At 31.9% G+C, this 23,102-nt stretch overlaps 1 protein-coding gene across 4 annotated transcripts in view; it reads left to right on the top strand.

The window, feature by feature from the left end:
- The window catches only part of LOC132732667 (transient receptor potential cation channel subfamily M member-like 2), a 45,229-nt gene that overhangs the window by 2,228 nt on the left and 19,899 nt on the right, over window positions 1-23,102 (top strand). For 3 of the 4 annotated variants that reach the window (XM_060719142.1, XM_060719139.1, XM_060719140.1), the window contains exons 2-18: window positions 1,250-1,463; window positions 2,002-2,100; window positions 7,801-7,913; window positions 11,355-11,443; window positions 13,147-13,310; window positions 13,690-13,863; window positions 14,350-14,550; window positions 15,220-15,394; window positions 15,876-16,047; window positions 16,937-17,087; window positions 17,481-17,664; window positions 18,084-18,214; window positions 19,253-19,356; window positions 20,608-20,742; window positions 21,388-21,531; window positions 22,188-22,329; window positions 22,767-22,844. In XM_060719142.1, the coding sequence (XP_060575125.1) occupies window positions 1,266-1,463; window positions 2,002-2,100; window positions 7,801-7,913; window positions 11,355-11,443; window positions 13,147-13,310; window positions 13,690-13,863; window positions 14,350-14,550; window positions 15,220-15,394; window positions 15,876-16,047; window positions 16,937-17,087; window positions 17,481-17,664; window positions 18,084-18,214; window positions 19,253-19,356; window positions 20,608-20,742; window positions 21,388-21,531; window positions 22,188-22,329; window positions 22,767-22,844 (2,454 nt within the window). In that variant the 5' untranslated portion in view covers window positions 1,250-1,265. The remainder of the gene's footprint in view (window positions 1-1,249; window positions 1,464-2,001; window positions 2,101-7,800; window positions 7,914-11,354; window positions 11,444-13,146; window positions 13,311-13,689; window positions 13,864-14,349; window positions 14,551-15,219; window positions 15,395-15,875; window positions 16,048-16,936; window positions 17,088-17,480; window positions 17,665-18,083; window positions 18,215-19,252; window positions 19,357-20,607; window positions 20,743-21,387; window positions 21,532-22,187; window positions 22,330-22,766; window positions 22,845-23,102) is intronic. The other variant, XM_060719141.1, reaches the window with a different exon arrangement.

Genomic DNA, 23,102 nt, shown 5'->3' with positions numbered 1-23,102 from the left:
CATAATGATATTCAGTACCGTTAAAATATTTAAAGGAAAAAGATTATTTGTGGACTTAAGGTTGAAAAAGATTGCTTATTTGTGGACTTAAGGTAAACATTTCATATTCTAGGTCTGCAGATTTTCAACAGATAAGAAATAATAATGTGCTATACACTATATATAAGCATTAAAATAAAGTTTTGATAAATATCAAACTAAATTAACGGAAATAAACGTATAATGACATTTTTGGATAATTTCAGTATCAGAAGCATGGTAATTAATGTAGAAATCATATCCATTTTTTTTCTCCATTCCATTGTTAAAATACTTTTCTTATCACTAAATCAATATTAATCCCTGTAACTTGGACTTGTCAGCTAAATTTTGGGACTCGATTTATAGCCCAGCGAGTCCTAGGACTCACACTGATGAATTTGTAAAAAAATCACTCAGGTGCATTGTAAATAACTTTGAATTGTGAATCTAGATCTTATCATCATTAATTCTTAATGAAGATTTCACTGAATTAATTAAGCCAGCTTGTTACAGGAATATTCCAGAAAATCCTACTTAAAAAAAATGTTTTAAATTGAATGATATGTGCTTTCCCCTAATTTTATATAAATCAGTAAATTAACATACCCATTTATTAAACATCAAAAGTACCAATACTGATCTATATTAATAAAAATAAAATTGGGGAGGAACAGTCTGCAATTAACACACAAATGGAGACAGTTCACCCCCAATGTAGGGAGAGAACAGTCAGAGGGGAACATCAGTGGAGGAACTGGTAAGATGGAGAATAGTTTTACTGCCATTATATTTGTAATAGAAAGAGCATCGAATAACGAGGCTATCTGATTTGTACGAGGGGCCGTAGCCTACGAGTAGTAATCAGATTGCCAAGTGTTGTGATGTTCTTTCTCTTTTGTATCATAGTCAAACATAAAAACACGTACCCTGTTGTCACAATATGAAACCCCGGAAAATAGTAACCAATGAACAAGGTTCTGAATATGATATTTCTGTTGCTTTCCGTTTCTCTGCCATCACAACAAGTAAAACCCAGCAAAAATGAGCCAATCAAAGGGCATGCTCTGTAGGGCTGGTAACTTATACCTGCACTCCAGTTAACGCACTGTGTATATATACGATTCAACTCTAAACCATTTTAAACAAAAAGACATAAATAAACCATTGTAACTAACAGCCATGATATATATTCTTATATAGTTAAAGACATATTTTTTTATTTGTACAGACATAAATGAGCAAAGATGAGTTTTGGATATACTGTGACACCCAAAATTCATCCAACCCACTTAAGCCCAAGACAGTCAACTCTAAGTGTGGGCACAGTGGAGACTATACCTGTACATGAACTTGACATACCATCAGCTTCCAGAGAGTACAGAAATGTTGACCTTAATAAACAGAAGAGACAAGACAGTGTCAGAAGTTTCCAAACTTTACAGGTACATAATTAAATTATATATTATTGGTTCATGGAATTTAAGCCAGATTACTGTGAAAAGGTACTGTTCCCAAAGGTAGAGAAAGAGAGAGTGCTGACTGTATTTAACTCTTTATCTTAATCTTGTAGTTTCATTTAAATTGCTGTAATAGATCTATGAGGTAATATGTTTGAACTGTTACTCCCAGAAATTGCACCTGTTTAGTGTAATTGTTTAACAATTTCATACATGTAGAAGAATTATTAGATGTATAGTATTCCCAGCTGCTTCCACATCCCTATGTATATCATGGTTATCTAAGCATATGCTATTTGACAAACATAGTACCACCTACAAACATGGCAGAGTGATCTAATAGTACTTACTATGTTTCAAGAACAAAATGTAGTAAAACCCAACTGAAAAAAAATCTATGTAAAAAAAATATGTATTTGCATTTTTGAAAACTCCAGTTGTTTACAAAGTAAATGACTCAAAAACTAATAGTGATAGTTAAATACTTGTAGTGAAAACTAATTGTTGAACATTTATTATTCAGGAAGTGAGATGGTCAAGCATGCGGAAGAAGATACCTGGAATGTCAGCTGTACCAAAACATTTGGCAACTTCTCCAGAGAGTTATGACTTACAAACTCAGGTATACCTCCTTTCTGCCCTCACATATTTATAAGTTGAGTGTCCTTACATATTTATAAGTTGAGTGTCCTTACATATTTATAAATTGGAGTGTTCTTACATATTTATAAATTGAGTGTCCTTACATATTTATAAGTTGAGTGTCCTTACATATTTATAACTTAAGTGTCCTTACATATTTATAAGTTGAGTGTCTTTACATATTTATAAGTTGAGTGTCCTTACATATTTATAAGTTGAATGTCTTTACAAATTTATAAGCTTATAAATAAGCAAGTTCATGGTGCATATCTATATTGATACTCTCTTTGCAAAATCTACAGAAATCGTACCCTTGCTTAGAAGTTACATGTGACACAAAAAAAAACAATAGCAACAGACATATTCGGCGCATCCCACTAAGTTATCCTTATATATTTATAATTGAGACTGTCGTTACATGTTTATAAGTTTTAGCATATTTATAAGCTTATTAATAAGCAATTCAATGCATATCTATATTGATACTCTCTTGCAAAACCATCCTTAAAAAATGTTTGTTTGCAGTAACCCGACCAGAATTATCAAGGTGTAGGTAGGTCGATTTTTTTTTTTTTTTTTTTTTTTTTTATTTTTTTTATTGAACTGTATTCCCAAATAAACATGAATTTCAAAATGCTGGACAATATATGCTTGATAATCTCTTTGGTAAAACAATTAATAAATTGATAACTGAATTCTAATTTAATAAGAACTACATTTTATTTCTTCTATTAACCTTTAAAAGAACAAAAACAAAGCACAAGGCATAAATTTATGATTCAAAAAAAAAATTTTTTATTCAGACCATGAAAAAAAAAATTTGAGTAGGGGCAAATTTTGTGAGTCGGTCGCGTTACTGCAAACAAACATTTTTTTAAGGATGGCCAAATCTACAGAAATCGTACCCTTGCTTAGAAGTTACATGTGACACAAAAAAAAACAATAGCAACAGATAACCCATGCCATAGCTAAAATAGAGTGAAATAGAATCCCTAAAGAAAGCCCAAATCAACAAAATTGAAAATATTGTAGGCTCAGTTTGATTGAGCTTGTTTATGGATGATACTGCCAAGTTCAAACTACCGTCCACGTCCACTAGCCCTTTAAAGTTCAGTGTTCTCTATAAATTTTATACATGTATATATTTCAGACCACTGATTGCCATTTGTCAAAAAATAATACATAAATGTATACATGTTATTTTAATGGTGTAAAGTGTGAAATAGAATCCCTAAAGAAAGCCCAAATCAACAGAATTGAAAATATTGGAGGCTCAGTTTGATTGAGCCTGTTTATAATGGATGGTTACACACTGCCAAGTTCAAACTACCATCCACGTCCACTAGCCCCTTAAAGTTCAGTGTTTTCTATAAATTTTACATAATTATATTTCAGACCACAGATTGCCATTTGTCTAAAAAAATATTTTTTTGCTCATGACATACTTTCTTTCATCTGGAAAATAAACACTTCTTTGACTCCTGTGTCCATCACCTATTTTTATTCACTCAATATTCAGCAAGAGTAACACCCATGTTTATACCAAAGGGATTTCGATCATTTCAGTAGATTTTGCAAAGAGGTAATTTTAATGGATACATTTATGGATATATTTATAAGAGAATAGCTATTGGCAGCTGTGTTTAATTATAAAATTTTAGGAAATATGCACATTTTATTTAAATAAGAAAGGTTTTCTAACAAACAGGGCCTTTATGTCCCTAACACAGCTAGAAAAATGTTTAATAAGCTTCTTTATTAATATTTAGTTATACATGAAGTAGTTAATTACTAAACTTTTCAATGTATGATACCATACAAGGCATACAATCATAGTTACAACTTACTCATTAAGTAGCATAATTACTTTGACCTGTTTTCCAATCTGTTTATGATACCTTGACCCATTGCAAAATGTTTCTACTATGAAAATAAATCTGTCTGATAATATCTAATCACTGATTGATACTCATTAAACTTATATAGCAATATTTAGAAGATGATTATAGAGTAAGTGCAGATCTCAAGGTTGTTGAAGCAATAGTGGAACAGTTGCACCAGGGTGCTGGTTATTGTTCAGAATATAAGTTATCAGGCATCTTAAATACCATCATTTTAGCTTTTAAAAGTGAATTAAAAAATTAAACATCTCATAATTATTATTGTAGTTAGTCACTACAACAATAATATGAAGTAATGTTTTATCACCACATTGGTCTGCATCACTTAAAAAGTTCTTGTTTGCTTATTTTGGTGGAAAGTGTTTTTACTTTTTTGTTTGTATTTTTAGCTCACCTGAGCACTAAGTGCTCAGAGGTGAGTGTATGTGATATCATGATGTCTTTTGTCTAAAGTTACCAGCAATTTCAACATACAATACAACAAATCTTCCTTAACTCTTGGTAGGTTTTACCTTACTTCACAGGAATGATCCTTAAGTCACTTTGTACAAAAGTTAAGAAAATGGTTTCAGACTGATACATAAGTAGACCACAGAAGCTAAAATTAAAATATTAAAAGTCTATTATATTCCCAGGTTCAAAATTGGCCCCACCCTTGGTCGCACTGCACTTAATTGACAATAGTTTGTATAGGGAAACACATTTAAATTGTATATTAATCATACTGCATAATATTATAACAATTATGGCCATTAAGTTAACATAGACTAATTAGGAAAACTGAACCATTGCCATGATACATAGAGTACCACCAGCAACACCACCACATAACCTTGAATATTGGCATGTGGGATTGTTTTAAGTAGACTTCTACAAAACGTAAATGAATCATGACCCTTGGGTTATTAATGATCTCATCCTGAAGTGACCAAATGACTTATTTCTGCATTTAGACATTTTGAACATTTTTAGCATTAGTTCTCAGGTGAGCGACAAAGGTCAATCAAGGCCCTCTTGTTTACAAGAATGACAGACAATTTAACAGCTTTTATTTAACAAGTACATCCTGATTTTCTTATCATATTCATCAACATTTTTATTCTTTTTATTCTCACTCAAAATCATGGATTGATATTTGCTGCACAATGTGTTTAAACCTTCATGGTAAGTTTTTGTTGTTGTGCATATTTTATCATCTTTCCTCCAAATCACCTATTTTTCCTTTTCTCCAAATAACTTAGATCTACTGTTCCTTTTAACCCTAAGCCTTCTGGGGGCTACAGTCAATGGCTACCCATGCCATCTGATCATGGCCTGCACTGTTTGCTTTTCATTAACATTGTAATATTTCCCCCAAAATTAATGAATGGTTTTGTCCAGATTGAAAGAGGGGGCAAGTCCATTGCAGATATTTAGTGGGAAAATGGTTATATCATACCCATCTGCTTCCTAAAGTTATTTAATTATTCCTAAATGTTAATGATTATCTTATTATTTTGTATGTTATTGTAACCCTGGTTCTTAATAATCTTTTCATTATAAAGACAATAAATTCCATCAGAGTTCAGATAGTTTTTTATTCCTTACAGGATAACTCTAACATTCTTATCACTCATATTTACATTTCTCCAATTAATTAATCATCGCTCTCATAGAAAGTATGCATGTGTATACAGGAGTATATCACCCTGAAATATACAATAGCATATATTTACTAAACAATATAACGATTACTTAAAATGACATATAGCATTGCAATATTGGTACATGTTATCAAAGAATAAATTAAATTGTCATTCGTACTTGTGGTTCGATACTTAATGAACGTACTTGTGGTTCCATCCTAAATGAATTAAAATAAAAAAACATTACATATAATCCTTTGCACATTTAACAATGATATATGTAAAAAATAAACAATATAATATTAAGAATTACTTACAGGATCAATGGGATCCTTGGTATTTCCACTTAAACATACATCACACACTCCCCATTCTGGTGTTTGTAACTGCATGATGTGAATGTAAAATTAGTATGAGAAATAGTGACAAATAGAATGTTTGATCATCTGACAGTCAAAGGGGTCGAAGACGCAGGGTTTGGCGGGAAATCTTCAGAACCGACTGAACAATAAATTCAGCCGAGAAATAAACAAATTTGTTTACAATTCAATGGCCAATACAGAGATAAACCAACTTACAATACTGAAACCTTCTTCCAATAAAATATAACCATGAATTTAAAGAAGCAAAAGGTGACAAAAGCTTCACGCATCTACCTCCGCCAACAACGGATAGAGAATGACAAAAGCGCTCCGAATGAAACTGCGCTAAACTCTAGATACCATACTATACGGTAAAAAACCAATACCATACCATGTCACTAAATTTCCGACCTGTCACATTATTTCTAGAGGGGTCTGAAATTATGTCCCTGAAAGCCACTAATTTTAAAAGATAAAATATTTTTAATAGTTCTTGATTCAGGGGTTTATCAAGATGAAATCCTTTTCTCTTTTTTTTAACTTTTTTTTATATTTAATTGAGTTAGATACGAGAGATGATTTAATTTATCACTTTTCTTGTTTCCTATCACCTTTGATCTTATACACGGTGTATATTTTTTCCTGAATTGCGACTTTTATAAAACTTTATTAAGAATATAACATCTATTGGTAGCAGACTGTATGTATATGATTCTAATTTTACCTTATTGTTATTAAAAGTCCAATTCTTTTTAACAACTTAATATGCATTATTAGAAAAAATACTAATACATGTAGATTTTAAGTTTCAAAGATTATTATATTTTTAGTTATTATGTTTAACTATACAAAAACAAGAGCCCAGTAACCTACAAATGTATACAAAATGTAATATATAATAAATAATTTGATGATTTTTTTATTTAAAAAAACAACAACAAAAAACAAAACTTTTTTGCATCATGCTTACTATGTTATAGTCTTTGTTGCATGAAGTACACAGTGTTAAATACTTTGCCCTAGAGAGTTTGGAATGAAAAAAACACAAGTACTAGTTCTGTATATATTGTTTCCATTATTGCACATGATGAGTGTATTAAAATTTTGTATTCTGTAAAAAATATAAATTCATAAGTGTTGAATCATAGCCACCCATGGATATAGTCATCAACATTTAGAGTTTATAATAAACTTTCAATTGCTAATAATAGAATTATTATGACACTCTGGGTTCTGGCACTAACTATAGTTGCAGGTGTTCCACTAGACAACACAAAAGCTTAAAATGGATAATGTCTATAGTGGTGTCACAAATGTACTCTAATCTAACCCTCACCATAGGCACACAGTCTGTCTGTTTTCAAAGTTTTGGCAATGACGGAAACTGAACATTCACGGTGTGTCATCCATAGTCAAACCATTGTTAGTGCCTGAACCCAGTAATATTTATTTGATCTTCTGTTGTTTGTATTATAATCTAATGTTATAATGTAGTATAAGATATGAATTGTTATATTAAACTTTATATTCTTTTATGTGATAATATATTGTAACAGTTTCTTCACACTTATTCCCCTATCAAACAGATAGGGCATTCAAGTGCATTATCACCTGATATATGCAGAGCATAAAAAAGGAATGCTTACCAGTCACTTGGAGTCAGATATGATGTTACAAAGTTAAACATATTTTTATCCATTCTCTGTTATATTAGCAATTGTTAGAATGGAAATCTATATTAATTTTTCTTGCATTATAATGTAATAATGCATGTTTTAATGTTATATTACAGTATATGCAGGAACTACGTCAGTATGTTCGTCAACATTTCCACATGTTAGAATGTTCCTGTTTTATTCCTGCTCCTACCCAAATACCTAAAATTAAATATATCAAACAACTGAGGTAAGTCAGATTGATTTGAGCAAAATAGTTACCATGATTTTATTATCCTATTTTTGTGCTGGTTCCCAAGCTTCAAGAAAAACAGCTGAAAAGTACCCTCTTTAGCTCGACTGTTCTCTAAGAATTAGTAGAGCTATTGTAGTCAAGTATCGGTGTCGTCGTCGGCGTAACCACTTATGTTTAAGTTTTTGTAATACCTCAAATATTTTCAAAGTCCGTCAACATATGGCTTTAAAACTTTGCACACTTGTTCACTATCATGACCCCAACCTGTAGACAGGAGGAGGTAACTGTATCAAACATTTTGACAGAATTATACCCCTTTTTTTACTTAGAATTTACATGAAAGTTTTTGTAATACCTCAAATATTTTCAAAGTCCATTGATACATGGCTTTGAAACTTTGCACACATGTTCAACATTATGACCCAAACCTGTAGACAGGAGGAGGTAACTGTATCAAGCATTTTGACATTTAGCCCCTTTTTCCGACTTAGAATTTACATTAAAGTTTTGGTAATATCTCAAATATTTTCAAATTCCATTGACATATGGCTTTGAAACTTTGCACACTTGTTTACCATCATGACCCCAACCAGTAGACAGGAGGAGGTAACTCTATGAACATTTGGCAGAATAATTCCTCTTTTTCAACTTAGAATTTACATGAAAGTCTGCATACCACCTCAGATATTTTCATATTCTATTGACATCTGGCTTTGAAACAAGTTGAAATTTTATACTCTTCTTTGAGAGCATAATAGGACTTTCTCCAAGGCCTATAATTGTAACATATATATTGGATTTAAAGAAAAAATTTGCCCTTTTGTTAACTCCAAAAATTTTACATTATCAAGGCTCTTTTACTGTCAAGCACTAAGAATAGTCGAGGAGGGTTGCTGTCCTCCTGACAGCTCTTGTTTTTAGTAGATACGACTTTATCATTGTAATCAGTAAGGTTTCTTTTTTTATCACAGGTATTTTTTATTGTTAGTTTTTAGCTCACCTGTCACAAAGTGACAGGGTGAGCTTTTGTGATCGCTTTTCGTCCGTCCGTCCGTCGTCCGTAAACTTTTACTTTAAATGACATCTTCTCATAAACCACTAGGCCAATTTCATCCAAACTGCACAGGAATGTTCCTTTGGTGGTCACCTTTAAAAATTGTTCAAAGAATGTAATTCCATGCAGAACTCTGGTTGCCATGGCAACCGAAAGAAAAAACTTACAATATCTTCTTTTAAAAAACCCAAAGACCTAGAGCTTAGATATTTGGCATGAAACATCATCTAGTCAGTGTCTACCAAGTTAACTTTGTTCAAATAAAAGCCCTGGGGTCAAAATTGGCCCCGCCCCAGGGGGTCATTGATTTTCCCTATATGCATATAGTAAAACCTTAAAAAATCTTCTTTTAAAGAACCCAAAGAGCTACAGCTAAGATATTTAGCATGAAACATCCTCTAATGGGTGTCTACCAAGTTTGTTCAAATAAAAGCCCTGGGGTCAAAATTGGCCCGCCCCAGGGGGTCATTGATTTACCCTATATGCATATAGTAAAACCTTAAAAAATCTTCTTTTAAAAAACTCAAAGAGGTAGAGCTAAGATATTTGGCATGAAACATCTTCTAGTCAGTGTCTACCAAGTTTGTTCAAATAAAAGCCCTGGGGTCAAAATTGGCCCCGCCCCAGGGGGTCATTGATTTTCCCTGTATGCATATAGTAAAACCTTAAAAAATCTTCTTTTAAAGAACCCAAAGAGCTTGAGCTAAGATATTTAGCATGAAACATCCTCTAATGGGTGTCTACCAAGTTTGTTCAAATAAAAGCCCTGGGGTCAAAATTGGCTCCGCCCCAGGGGGTCATTGATTTACCCTATATGCATTATAGTAAAACCTTAAAAAATCTTCTTTTAAAAAACCCAAAGAGGTAGAGCTTAGATATTAATGGCATGAAACATCTTATTGTCAGTGTCTACCAAGTTTGTTCAAATAAAAGCCCTTGGGTCAAAATTGGCCCCGCCCCAGGGGGGGTCATTGATTTTCCCTATATGCATATAGTAAAACCTTAAAAAATCTTCTTTTAAAGAACCCAAAGAGCTAGAGCTAAGATATTTAGAATGAAACATCCTCTAATGGGTGTCTACCAAGTTTGTTCAAATAAAAGCAATGGGGTCAAATTTGGCCCCGCCCCAGGGGGTCATTGATTTACCCTATATGCATATAGTAAAAACTTAAAAATCTTCTTTTAAAAAACCCAAAGAGCTAGAGCTTAGCTATTAAGCATGAAACCTCTTCTAGTGGGTGTCTAACAAGTTTGTTCAAATAAAAGCCCTGGGGTCAAAGTTGGCCACGCCCCCAGGGGGTCATTGTTTTTCCTTTTATTGTATATAGTTAAAACATAAAAAATCTTCTTTTAAAAAATCTTAAAAGCTAGAGCTAAGATATTTAGCATGAAACATCTTCTAATGGGTGTCTACCATTTTTGTTAATTAAGGGCCCTGGGGTTAAAAAATTGGCCCGGCCCCGGGATCATTGATTTTCCTTTTATGTATATAGTAAAAACTGAAAAAATGTTCTGTTAAAAAGCCCAAAGAGATAGAGTTTAGATATTAAGCATGAATTATCTTCTAGTGAGTGTTTACTAAGTTTGTTCAAATAAAAGCCCTGGGGACAAAATTGGCCCGCACAGAGGGTGTGGGTCATTGTTTTTCACTATATGTGTTTAGTAAAAACTTAAAGATTTTCTTAGAGCTAGAGCTTAGATATTTATCATGAAACATCTTCAAATGGGAATCTACCAAGTTTGTTCAAATAAAAGCCCCTGGGTTAAAATTAGCCCTGCCCCGGGGGCCTATATACAGGTGAGCGATTTCAGGACCATCATGGCCCTCTTGTTTTTCTATTGTAGCTAAAATTAAGATGAGTTGGCATTTTTAGATATTTTATAATTTTTTCTCTTTTATCTAAATATTGAAAGAAATTTTAGACATTTTGAATAAAAATACTGATATAAAATTCAGCAAGTTAAACATTGATATATTACATTTATTACATACATTTATCACATAAACCGCAGCGCAGGAGTGTAATAAAGCCATTTAATAAAAAGAATATTACACTTGTGTAATAACACTTTGACATGACATCATTTGCGCTATATATAAAAATAGCTTTAAAGTGCGCTACTGTTAATGTTACACTATATACATGATATAGGCGCGTCAATAAAAATTGACACTTTTTAACAGTTTACCTTTCTTACCTTAAATATATGATAAATTGATAAATATTATATTTGTGTAAATTCAATATTTAATTTATTGAACTCGTTGAATAAAACAATATTATGCTCGCCAGAGGCTCGCATCATATGATTTTATTCAACTCATTCAATAAATTTAGTATTTAACCTACATTCATTCAATAATCCTCTATATATTTCAGGTGTCATTGTGGAGGAACATTTACAGAACATGCTGGTATGACAAATAAAAATGCAAACCAAATGCTTGAACAGTATATAGTACATAAAGGTATAATTGAACACTAAATTTAGCTAAATTTCTTAAATAGACCTGTCCAACTTCCATTTTGGAGCTATCCATTATCAATTGTTAGGGATATCTGTATAACAATTTACTAAAGTTAGCCTACAGTAAAGAAGCTGGTCAGTGCAGGCTGGCCTGGCTCTATACTGGTTGCTTAAAAGTTAGTCTGTTTTGGTTCAAGCAAGTTATGGGCTAAGATATAAAGATAGTGTACATTGTAAGGATTTTCAAATGTTCACATCTGAACATGTCTGTTTTGAAGAAAAAAGTCGAGCTATTATGATTGCTGCAGCATCATTATTAATGTTGTCATCATGCAATTACTTTTATGTAACCAATTATTCAAACATTGTAAAAAGTACCAATATAAACTTGATTTACCTGCTAATCATGAAATGTTGCAGTTGCAAGACAAGGGGCATAATTCTGAAACTTGGAATACTTGATTGACAATGCACTGTTGTTAAAGACTAGGCAATATTTTGAGGAGTCAATTTTCCCATGTCAACTTTAATATTGATACAAATTGGTTATTGATAGCTGTTGACCTTAACAGATGAGTATAAATATCACTAGCTGTGCTCTTGTTTATATGATTAAAACTAACATGCAAGAACTTTACCTTAAAATCATTTTGTAATAAAAGAAAAAACTACAGTTGACTCTCAATAAGTCAAAATCGCTTTACTCAAAATTCCGCGTTAGTCGAAGAATTTCTAAAGTCCCGTCAAATTTCCTTCTTTATCTTTGTATTTTAACTCCGCTTAGGTCAAATTTTGACTTACCGAGACTCCTGTTTAGTCGAAAAGAAAATTTGGTCCCGTCAATTAAAGTCCAACATATTTTCATCTCAATTAGTCGAAGTGTAAAAACAGCCGACTGGTCAAAGGTCGGCGACATCAAGTTGAGATGTTGTCACTCGTGATTCACACGTTTCATAGTTATTTTAATTGCCGGTCATCATGTATTATTATCACGTCGTGAAAGTGGCTTTAATCGGTTTCAGGACTTAATTGGTTTTAAAAGTTAGATAAGTAAATTAAGATTTAATTAATTTAATTGTACCAGCCTAGGTATTGATTTGTGTTTTCAACGTAAATGACATTTTTATAATTAATTTTCCGTCATATTGCATACATTAATGTGTACTTCCGGTTCACGATAGTTGCTACTTTCGTTTTCGTCCGATGATCAATTTACTTCAAACATTAGATATATTGTTGTTGAAATAAATGTGTTATTGTGCTTTTATTGTAATGAATTATCATGAGTGCGTATTAAAAACATGTGAATTACTGATGAATACTGACAAACTTGCATTTATGTCATTGCTACGAATGCTTGTGTTTATATTTCACTATTAATTTACATGTATTAAATTTTGAATAATATATTTTTGTTCATTTAAAATTTGTATTTGTAAGTGATTTACAGTCATTTCAACGGTTAAATATTGCAGCATTACCGCTATCAACAATAACAAACCTACTTCTTTGCACATTCAATCAGGTACATGTATATACATGTACGAATATCAACGTAATGGAGGCAGATCCACGTTACTCGAATTCCGTTTCTCTCGAAGTAAAATGCCCAGTCCCCTGAATTTCGAGTTATCGAGAGTCAACTGTACTTACTTTTGAAAAATATACTGTAAAGTGTAAAGTGATGTATTTTTTTTCCAACAGAATTTCAGAGGATTATTAATCGAAGAAAACTTGATGACCCCATTCCAGTAAGACTTCCACAAGTTCAATGGTCACGTGATAACTTAAGGAAAAAAGTCACTAATTCATTTGGCAAAATCAAGTTTGTTAATGTTGAACACGTAGGTGGAACTAAACCAGCAAAGGTGAATAATTGTTACAATTAAATTATTTCTATCTCATGTCGATTAAGGACATTGTCATTTAAGTTAAATATTTGGCTATATGAGTTAATGTAGTGCAGATATTTGGTTATATGAATTGATGTAGTACAAATATTTAGTTATATGAATTGATTTAGTGCAAATATTTGGTTATATGAATTAATGAAATTAAATATTTGGTTATATAAATGCATTCATCTAAAATATTTTATAAATTTCTTGAGGGTAAAATGGTTTCTCTGTAGAAGCAAAATTAAATAATATATACTTTATTTCATGTCCCTAACAGTATATTTTGACTTTATTTTCATTAATGATTATGGATCTCATTATTTTCGTGTTTGTTTCTTTATTTACCCAGTACATTAGAATGGCTGCTGATGACTCTGTAGAAGATTTGTTTGAACTGATGATCACATACTGGAGGATCAAGGAACCACAGCCTCCAAACCTTGTCATCTCTGTTGTGGGCGGAGCTAAAAACTTCAAACTGGATGGACGTATGAGAACTACTTTTTCAGCTGGACTTGTGAAGGTAAGTTAACTGAAAGATTATATAGAGGTGATTGATTACCTCTCTTTTATATTTAAACCTTATATACTTAACCTTATATTTTTTGATTAGCTCAATAGGTAGAGCGTTGGATTGTGAATTGTGAATACGGTGACCGGGGTTCGATTCCTAGATGGTGCAGGTCACTTGTTGTGATTGATCATGAATACCATTCTACCAGGTCTTTTCACTTGACCTGTGCTCTGGCATGTTCAGAAGTTAACAGTTTATTGCAAAAGTAAAGGCATTTAGTACTGGTAAACTTTTTGACAGCATGCCCAGAAACAATGTGGTGGCAGAACTGTACTCTGGTAAATTCAATGTGGCTTACTGCCATGATCTAGAGTGAAAACTACCAAAACCATCACCAATCACCATCATATAATTAACCTAACTCTGAGACAAAACGTACCATTTAAAAATGATGATAATGTTAAGAAATTATGATAATGTATTGTATATTTACAGGCAGCAAAGACAACATCTGCCTGGTTGATATCATCAGGTTTCAACATGGGAGTGATGAAGTCTGTAGGTCAGGCTGTAAATGAGGGCCAGTCATTCTGCTGGGATAATAATCGTATGGCCCATGTATTGAGGTGTATAGGTATTGCCCCCTGGGGATATGTTAGAGACAGAATGAATCTGATTGAGGCTGAAAATGGTGAGGTAAGAAGAACTATGACAGCTGTGATAAATCTGAAGGATTTAAAACTTTAGAACTGAAAGTACTTTTTTTAGGTTATTTAGTTGTTAAAGGGACTCCACTGAAGATTTTTGACATGGCAAGACTGAAATAATTTTTCAGGATTAATGTTCCGTTTGATGTACGTAGGCCTAGACCAATAAACTTTACAAATGCTTAATGCTCATATCGGCCTAAGAATAGCACAAAAACATGATTTTCAATTTATTTCTAAATATATTTTTAAATTATCTATTGCATATCTGTCTTTTTAAAATGCCCAAGCTGATTTTTGCAAGAAATTCAAATATAAATCAATTTAAATGTATATATAGATACTTGTGCATAGTGAACATATAAGTTTTTAGGCTTTTGAACCTCAGTGGAGTTCCTGTAACTTAGGAAAACACTTAGAATTGTAGTCAAATGGCTATTACAATTTGGTTAAAATCAAATATATAATATGCTGTCTTAGAAATGTAGTTTCCAGATCAAATATACATACATGTATATCATAGCTAAAAATTTCAGACACAATATGTTCAATCACTAGCCATTTCTGATAATGTGTTTTCTTTAAACTTTCTAAATTATTTTTAAATTTCATGTTTTGAATACTTCACGTTGACTATATTATGTTTGATATATTTCAGGGTAAATTCTGTGCCGAGTATAGAACAAGTAATGTTATACTGCACAATGAGCCCGTACCACTGAATGCTGACCACACTCACTTTATATTTGTTGACGATGGTTTCAGAAATAAGTATGGAGGAGTTGCGGCCATGCGATCTAAAATAGAACAAAAAATTTCACAACCAGAATCAGGTGAGACTATTTGCAATATATTAAATTATAGCTAAAAAACTCAGTCATTTAATTAGAATTTAGAGTCATATGTTGCAAATATTTAACATTTAAGGAAAATAAAATGGAGCTATAATGTTGTTTGTTTACCATTTTGTTAATGTCTATTGTTCCAGAAAATTATAATAGTATACATGTCTTGCCTCCAGAAATACTATAAGTTTTTGCAATACATCTTTCTAAAATTATAAACTGTTGCAATATACTTTAACATTGATTTAAAACTGGAACTATATAAATAATAGTGTGTTGGTCAGAATTTTGAGAAGCGGCTTGTGTTTTAAGTAGATTGAGTGCTGATTGCAACATTTTGTCACTGTTATAACACGTGTATTTTAGGAACAATTTTGGAAGTATAAGTAAAGGAACTCCTCCGGAAAAAAAATAACCCATCTCTAATGAAAGTATACAAATTTAATAAAGGATATGTTCTATATTTCAGCTGGAGGTCTAGGTATACCAGTTGTTCTGATTGTGGTAGAAGGAGGAACAGATGCTCTTGCTGATGCTAAAAGTTCTCTAGAACATCGTATACCTGTAGTTGTCTGTGCCGGAACTGGACGTGCTGCTGATATCCTTTCATACGCTTACTCTCATACTAAAACTACCTCAGCGTAAGTTTAACATACCAAAACTACCTCAGTGTAAGTTTAACAAACCAAAACTACCTCAGCATAAGTTTAACATACCAAAACTACCTTAGTGTAAGTTTAACATACCAAAACTACCTCAGCGTAAGTGTAACATACTAAAACTACTTTAATGTAAGTTAAACTTACCTCAATGAAAGTTAAAAAATATTAAAATTACCTCACTGAAAGTTAAACATACCAAAATACTTAAACTACCTCAACTGTCTGATAAAATCTATATGAAACAGGAACAACCAAACATTAATTTAATTTTATAATCAAACTTGAAATAAGCAATATTATTGTCATATTTATACATGCTTTTGTTTTGCTAGAACAAGTGATGTTGGGAGATTTGTACTTTTCGTTTCCTCATGAAGTCATGTATAAATGGCATCAGTCCTTCTAATAATTTTGCCCAGCCTGACCTTTCTTGAGAACTGAATCTGTGGCCAAGTGGTTAAGATTGTTGACGTCAAACCACTTGCCCCTCTTGGCTGTGGATTCAAATCCCGACATGTGAGGAAGCTATCCAGCTAGCTTACAAAACGTTGGTGGTTATACTCAGGTACTTGTTCATGCCTGAAATAATGCATGGAAGGGCACTTGAGGTTTTCCTCCACAGGTAAAGCTGGAAAGTTGTTATATGACCTATACTGTGTTGGTGCGGAAAAAAAGTACTGTTAAAAAACAGTGTCATTTACTGGAGTGGAAGAGTACACTTCATAATCAACTTTAACTGAATTTTTATGAATTGATGTTTTTAAAATATGAACAATTATAAAAGTGTAAAAGGATGAAAAGAACATAGCAAAAGAATACCATAAAAATCTAAATTTGGTTGGAAAATAAAATTGTATACAAATTTCAGTGGTGTACGTGAAATGTCTGAGAAGCACCAGGCTAAGTTAAAGGACAAGATATTTGAAGCTTATGGTAAAGCTTGGAAAGAGGAGGAAATTGATTCAAAAACTGATGCCATTAAAGACAATGTCAAAATTTGCTGCCAAAATGCAGACCTTGTAAGTAAAATATAATTTATACATATCAACCATTTTTCATAATTATACGCTGTATTGACTTTTATATGTCTTTGTACAAAGAAATGAAATTTTAACTAAAATGTCACCTCCAAGGGCAATTCATGAGAAATTGCAACTGCACAATAAACATATATGCAGATATATGCATAAGCATTATGAACAATATTGGTTAATACTATGTTTAAAAAAATACAATTTCTTTTTGGTTTTGGCAAGTTAGAATTTCTTGTACCTTGCAAGTAGAAAAACTTTTTAAATCATAGCACTGAAAAGGACATCTATCAATAACAGACAGTAATATAGCATTTCTTGGGCACTTAATAATTTATTCACAAGTTTGATTACATATACCATTGATTTTCTTCATTTTAGATGATTATATTCAACATGAATAAAGCTGAAGATTTAGACATGGCAATATTGTCGGTGTTGTTGAAGGCCCATGCTGGTGGTGACGAGAACCAGAGATTGACACAGTTAAAGCTAGCACTCACCTGGGATAGAGTTGACATCGCCCAGGAGGAAATATTCCGGGAAGATGTTCTATGGAGACAAGGTTTGATAAAATTGTTCTAAGCACATATTTTTACAAGTGTAACCTCCAGCTTTGTTTCTGGCATAAAAAAATTATTATTTGGAAGGTATAAAACAAATTAATGCTTACTAAGGAAAAAACTGTATTAAGAAGTGAAAATTTGATGGAAAGACTAAGCATTGGAGAAAGATTACTGATTGATTACAAAGAAAGGAAGATTAAGATATTGCAGCGTATAATAACAATTTCAAATTTTTTAAAAAATTATTATGTAATTAATGTTTAGATTTTTTTATCATTTTTTATCAGAAATGGAATAAATTTATGAAGCTAATACATGGGTTTTAATAGGTTCCTGCTTACCATTCACAGACAACTTTTCATAAGTTATAAAGTTATTATTAAAGTCATTCTGTTACTTAGTAAATCATTATTTTCAGGAAGTCTAGATGATATATTGACAGAAGCTATTGTTACAGACAAGGTGAAGTTTATGGAGCTCATTTTACAACAAGGTGTTATAATGAAAGAATATCTCACACTGGACAGGCTAGAACAACTCTACCTACTGGTTAATATATTTGACAGTTTCTTCAGTTGTTTTCATTGCTTGTAAAGTAACAAAAAATTAAATGATTGACAGAGATTTAAAGGAACTCCACTGAGGTTAAAAAGTCTTAAAACATAAAATTTGAATTTCTGACACAGATCAATTGGGACACTTAAAACAGAAAGGTATACAAAAGAAAATTAAGAAATATATTCAGAGAAGAAAATTGAATTTTGTGCTATTTGAGTGAAAAGCGTTTTCAATTTTGGGTCATTTTTTCACAACTAGAACAATTATTCTGGGAAAGTAAATTGAGCAAATGATCTGATATTAGCTATTGGTCTAGACCTACATCATATGGGTCACTAATCTTGAAAAATTATTTTCAGTTTGGTCATGTCAAAAAAACTAAGTGGAGTAACCTTTAACACTGACCTTGGTAAATTTGTGTAATGGATTTGCCTGATTTGGATTTAGAACAGTCCATTCAAAGGTTAATGGATTTCAATATCACTGAATATCACTGTACAAAAAATGAGCAGTATAGAGCCTGGTATGATTGCACAGATGTACAGGCTGGCCTGGGGTTGCAGAGACTAATATTCTCATTCCAGCAAGGTTAAATCCTGAATTACAAGTGTGAAAATTAATAACATCTTGGATGGAGAGGAAAAATATTTTATTACTTTCATGAAATTCTAAGAGTATGTGTGTGGTTTCACAAATAATTCACACTGGTAGGTAACAAGATGCTATATTTTTGTGCATATTTAACATTGTGTTTACATTCATGATGGTTAGAAAGAAGTTTAGCCTTCTTTGAACTGAACAATTGACTATTGGTTGTTGTAAACATTTGATGAAAATATGAACAAATTGATCAAGATTTGTCAAGTTAAATATTTCTATTAAATATATCGACAGAAATAAACTACAAATGTACATGCATGTGCACAATGATAATCTTGTTACTACTGTTTAAACTAGACTAGGTTAAGTTTGGCACTTATACCCGGTGTATGTTAGAAAGAAAACTAAAACTTGTTGCTTTTATTTCAGGTGCCTAAGCATCATCAGATAAATAAATTGATGTTTAAACTAACTGGTAAAACTGACATGAAGAGACAAAATGTTGTTAGCTTACTCTCCAACTTGTTAGACAGGTAATCTCTACAAAAACTTGAATAATTTGATGAATATTACTATTTTAATTGTTTAGTAACCTAAATTTGTACATACATGTACCTGATTGGGAGTAGAAATATGATAGTTTTATTGACTAGAACTTTAGTTACTCCCCTGATGTCTCCTTCAGTAGGGTCAATTGATTATGTTGGAAATTTTGTGAGCCATACAATGTAGGATGATGAAGTATTAAACTGAATTTAAAATGTTTTTAAGTGTTTATGCTTTTATTTATTTGGATATTGTTTTATTCGTTATGTTAATATTGAGCATTGGTTTGTACCAAGCATTAATCAGACCACTCTAGTATATCTGTAGTACTTATATCATTTAACAGAAGTTTATTGCATCACAGACACTATATATATCCTGAACAGCCGTAGTCTGCTTTTTAACTTCTCAGAATTAATATATTTATGCTAAAATCAACAAAATGGATAGTGAACAGTTATAAAATAAGAGAAGGAAATGTTAATTACACTAAATCAGGGAATGGAAGTAACCATAGACTAAATGACATGTCATGTTGGTTTTACCGGCCTAAATCTTGCCAGGGCCACCCCTCTTTTTTTTGTTGTTTACTACAAATGAAAAAATCCTTCCACAGCAATCAACAATACAAACAGGCTGAGACAAAGATAATGCAGCTATAATCTCCATATAATATGGCCTGTTATATCATATCCCATATGAAACACACTTGTATGTTATATGAGTTTTATTTTGTAACTTTATGAACATTGTTACAGGTACGTCCTGTATTTATTTTGTAACTATATGAACATTGTTACAGATACGTCCTGTATTTATTTTGTAACAATATGAACATTGTTACAGATATGACTGTATTTATTTTGTAACTATATGAACATTGTTACAGATATGACTGTATTTATTTTGTAACTATATGAACATTGTTACAGATATGACTGTATTTATTTTGTAACTATATGAACATTGTAACAGATATGACTGTATTTATTTTGTAACTATATGAACATTGTTACAGATACGTCCTGTATTTATTTTGTAACTATATGAACATTGTTACAGATACGTCCTGTATTTATTTTGTAACTATATGAACATTGTTACAGATACGTCCTGTATTTATTTTGTAACTATATGAACATTGTTACAGATACGTCCTGTATTTATTTTGTAACTATATGAACATTGTTACAGATACGTCCTGTATTTATTTTGTAACTATATGAACATTGTTACAGATATGATGATGAACAACAAATGGATCTGATGAACAATGATATGTTTGAAGAAGAGGATGAGGACTCTAAAACTACTAAATTTATGTTTGCCAGGCCTTATAAACATCTCCTTATATATGCTGTCTTGTTACACAGGTGAGATCTTTACAGTATTGTTTTTTTTTCATTTCTTTCGAACATTTAGTTATTGTCACCAAAATTTTTTAATTCAAATTGCATTAGATTGATATTTACAGAAAATGGTTAACAAAATATATACTTAATGCAAAGAAATTGATGAAATTAATTTCAGTTTATATTTATTTTAAAAATTAAGAGTGTTAAATGTAATTTTACCTCTCCAAACAAATTGAAGACGTATTTATACCGCCAGTATAATACTTGGCAAGCCTACACATCAGTGGTTGTGTTAGTAGATTTTACTCTGGATCACGGCAGTAAGCCGCATTGAATTAACCAGAGCACATTTCAGCCACCACATCGTTCCTGGGTAGACTATCAAGCAGTACTAGTTGCCTTCATTTTCCTAAAGAACTGATCACTTTTGTACATGCCAGCACAGACGTACAGTGTACATGACCATAGAAAGAACATCATGATCAATCAAAACCAAAGTGATCTGCCATTTGTCAGAATCAAATCTGGGTTCCAACTCTCTACCTATTAAGCTAACTGGACAGTTTAAACACATCAGTGCAGTCTGACCAGGTTTTATAATGTTGCGAAATTCTACACATGCCAGGTGAAGGTGAATAATTGATGTAATTTCTTAAATTTCAGACAATCTTTAGCAAAGTTTTGTTGGGAGATGGGAGATGAACCTGTCACTACAGCCGTGGCTGTTACACGACTATACTCTGCTATGATAAGACATATCACACGTGATGAATCTATTCTACGTGATACTATCATTGGCTATAAAAGGTAACAAAGATTTATTTTTATATTCCTTACTGCTTTTCTTTTGTTTATTTTGCTAATGAAGTATTTTTGTTTTCTGTACTAAATCTGAAATCATATGGACAGAAACAATAATTATTAATTGATGCAATATGTTATCTTTCATAATCTAAGAAGACCTTTAACACTTGAAGTAGTCCCTAGAAATATCATTTTTAGTAGTTTTGAAGCTATGTTACTTGCTGCGGCTCATGGATATAGAGTTTTGAAATGAGTGCATTGCAAAATGAAACATTCCTTTGAAAATAAATAAAACTTTAGGAAATAATTGTTTAACTTGCAGTAGTTAAAATGTTGCTGAAGCATGGTTTAAATTTATGAAATATTGAAAATTTCATATTTGTCTGTAATTAAGTCATATGAAATATAGGGCGTCCTTGGCCTAGTGGTTAAGGTCACGAACTTCAAACTACTTGCCCTTCAACTCTGTGGTTTTGAATCCCATTATATTTTTTTATGTGAGGAAGTTATCCACCTTGCTAATGGAACATCAGTGGTTCTACTCGGGTTTTGTTCATGCCCGAAACAATGCAAGCAGAGGCACCTGAAGTCTTTTTCTTTCAATATAATAATGTTGATACTATGCTGGCTAGTTGGCATTTATATGTTTGATGTTGTAGGGAGTTTGAGATGATGGCAGTGAATGTATTAAATGAGTGTCAGCAGAAAGATCCCAGTAAAGCTATGATGATTGTAGAGAGACATTCACCTGTCTGGAATGAAATGACCTGTCTACAGATAGCAGCAGCCTCTAATGATAGGGCAAGTATTATATTACATTTCTACTCTTATTTTGATACAGTAATAACTCTGAAAGGTGGACCCTCTGAAAACCTGAATCCTCTGAAAACTGGACTTTTAGCTAAGTCTGAACAGGGTATAGAGTTTAACTGTATCACATGTGTATTTTTATGGTGAGTGAACCATCAAGCAAAAACTTACTTATGCCTTATCCCAATAAATATCTCAAAGGACTTCTCCATTTTCAAATATGGACAAAACCATACATCACTATAAGGAATTTTTTTCTTAAAAAAAGTACTTACTGTATATTGATAAGTTCAAACCATGATCAGATTGCGTGGAATTTTAATATTTTTGATTACTCTGATAGCAAAGTTTGTGAAATTTCTTTGAGCTTTACAAGGAAAGTATTTAGTTTCCTAATTTTTATTAAAAGTTTTCTATATTCCATGCAGGTATTTTTGTCATCAGAAACTTGCATGGATTCAGTATCTACTACATGGAAACAGGGAATGACCTCTGGATGGAAATGTGTAAGTTTTACTTTCATTTATAGTGTAATGAACATAAGAAAAAAACAACAATAATAATATGAATATTAATAGCATCATTTTACAGCAGCAAAAAACATACATAAATTTCTAATTTGAACATTATTCATGGCATTCTTTCAGTTTCTTCTACATGAACTTTTTGTCAAATTAAAGTTGATTCTGTTTCGTAGATAGAACGTATATGAGTAGCTTGTATGCATATATCAAAAGAAAAAAAAAACTGTATTTTTGACATTG

The sequence above is a fragment of the Ruditapes philippinarum genome, unplaced genomic scaffold (assembly GCF_026571515.1).
Source record: "Ruditapes philippinarum isolate M1 unplaced genomic scaffold, ASM2657151v2 ctg2053_1_1_1_1, whole genome shotgun sequence".
NCBI classification, from domain to species: Eukaryota; Metazoa; Mollusca; class Bivalvia; order Venerida; family Veneridae; genus Ruditapes; species Ruditapes philippinarum.
This window is presented reverse-complemented; position numbering and strand designations above follow the sequence as displayed.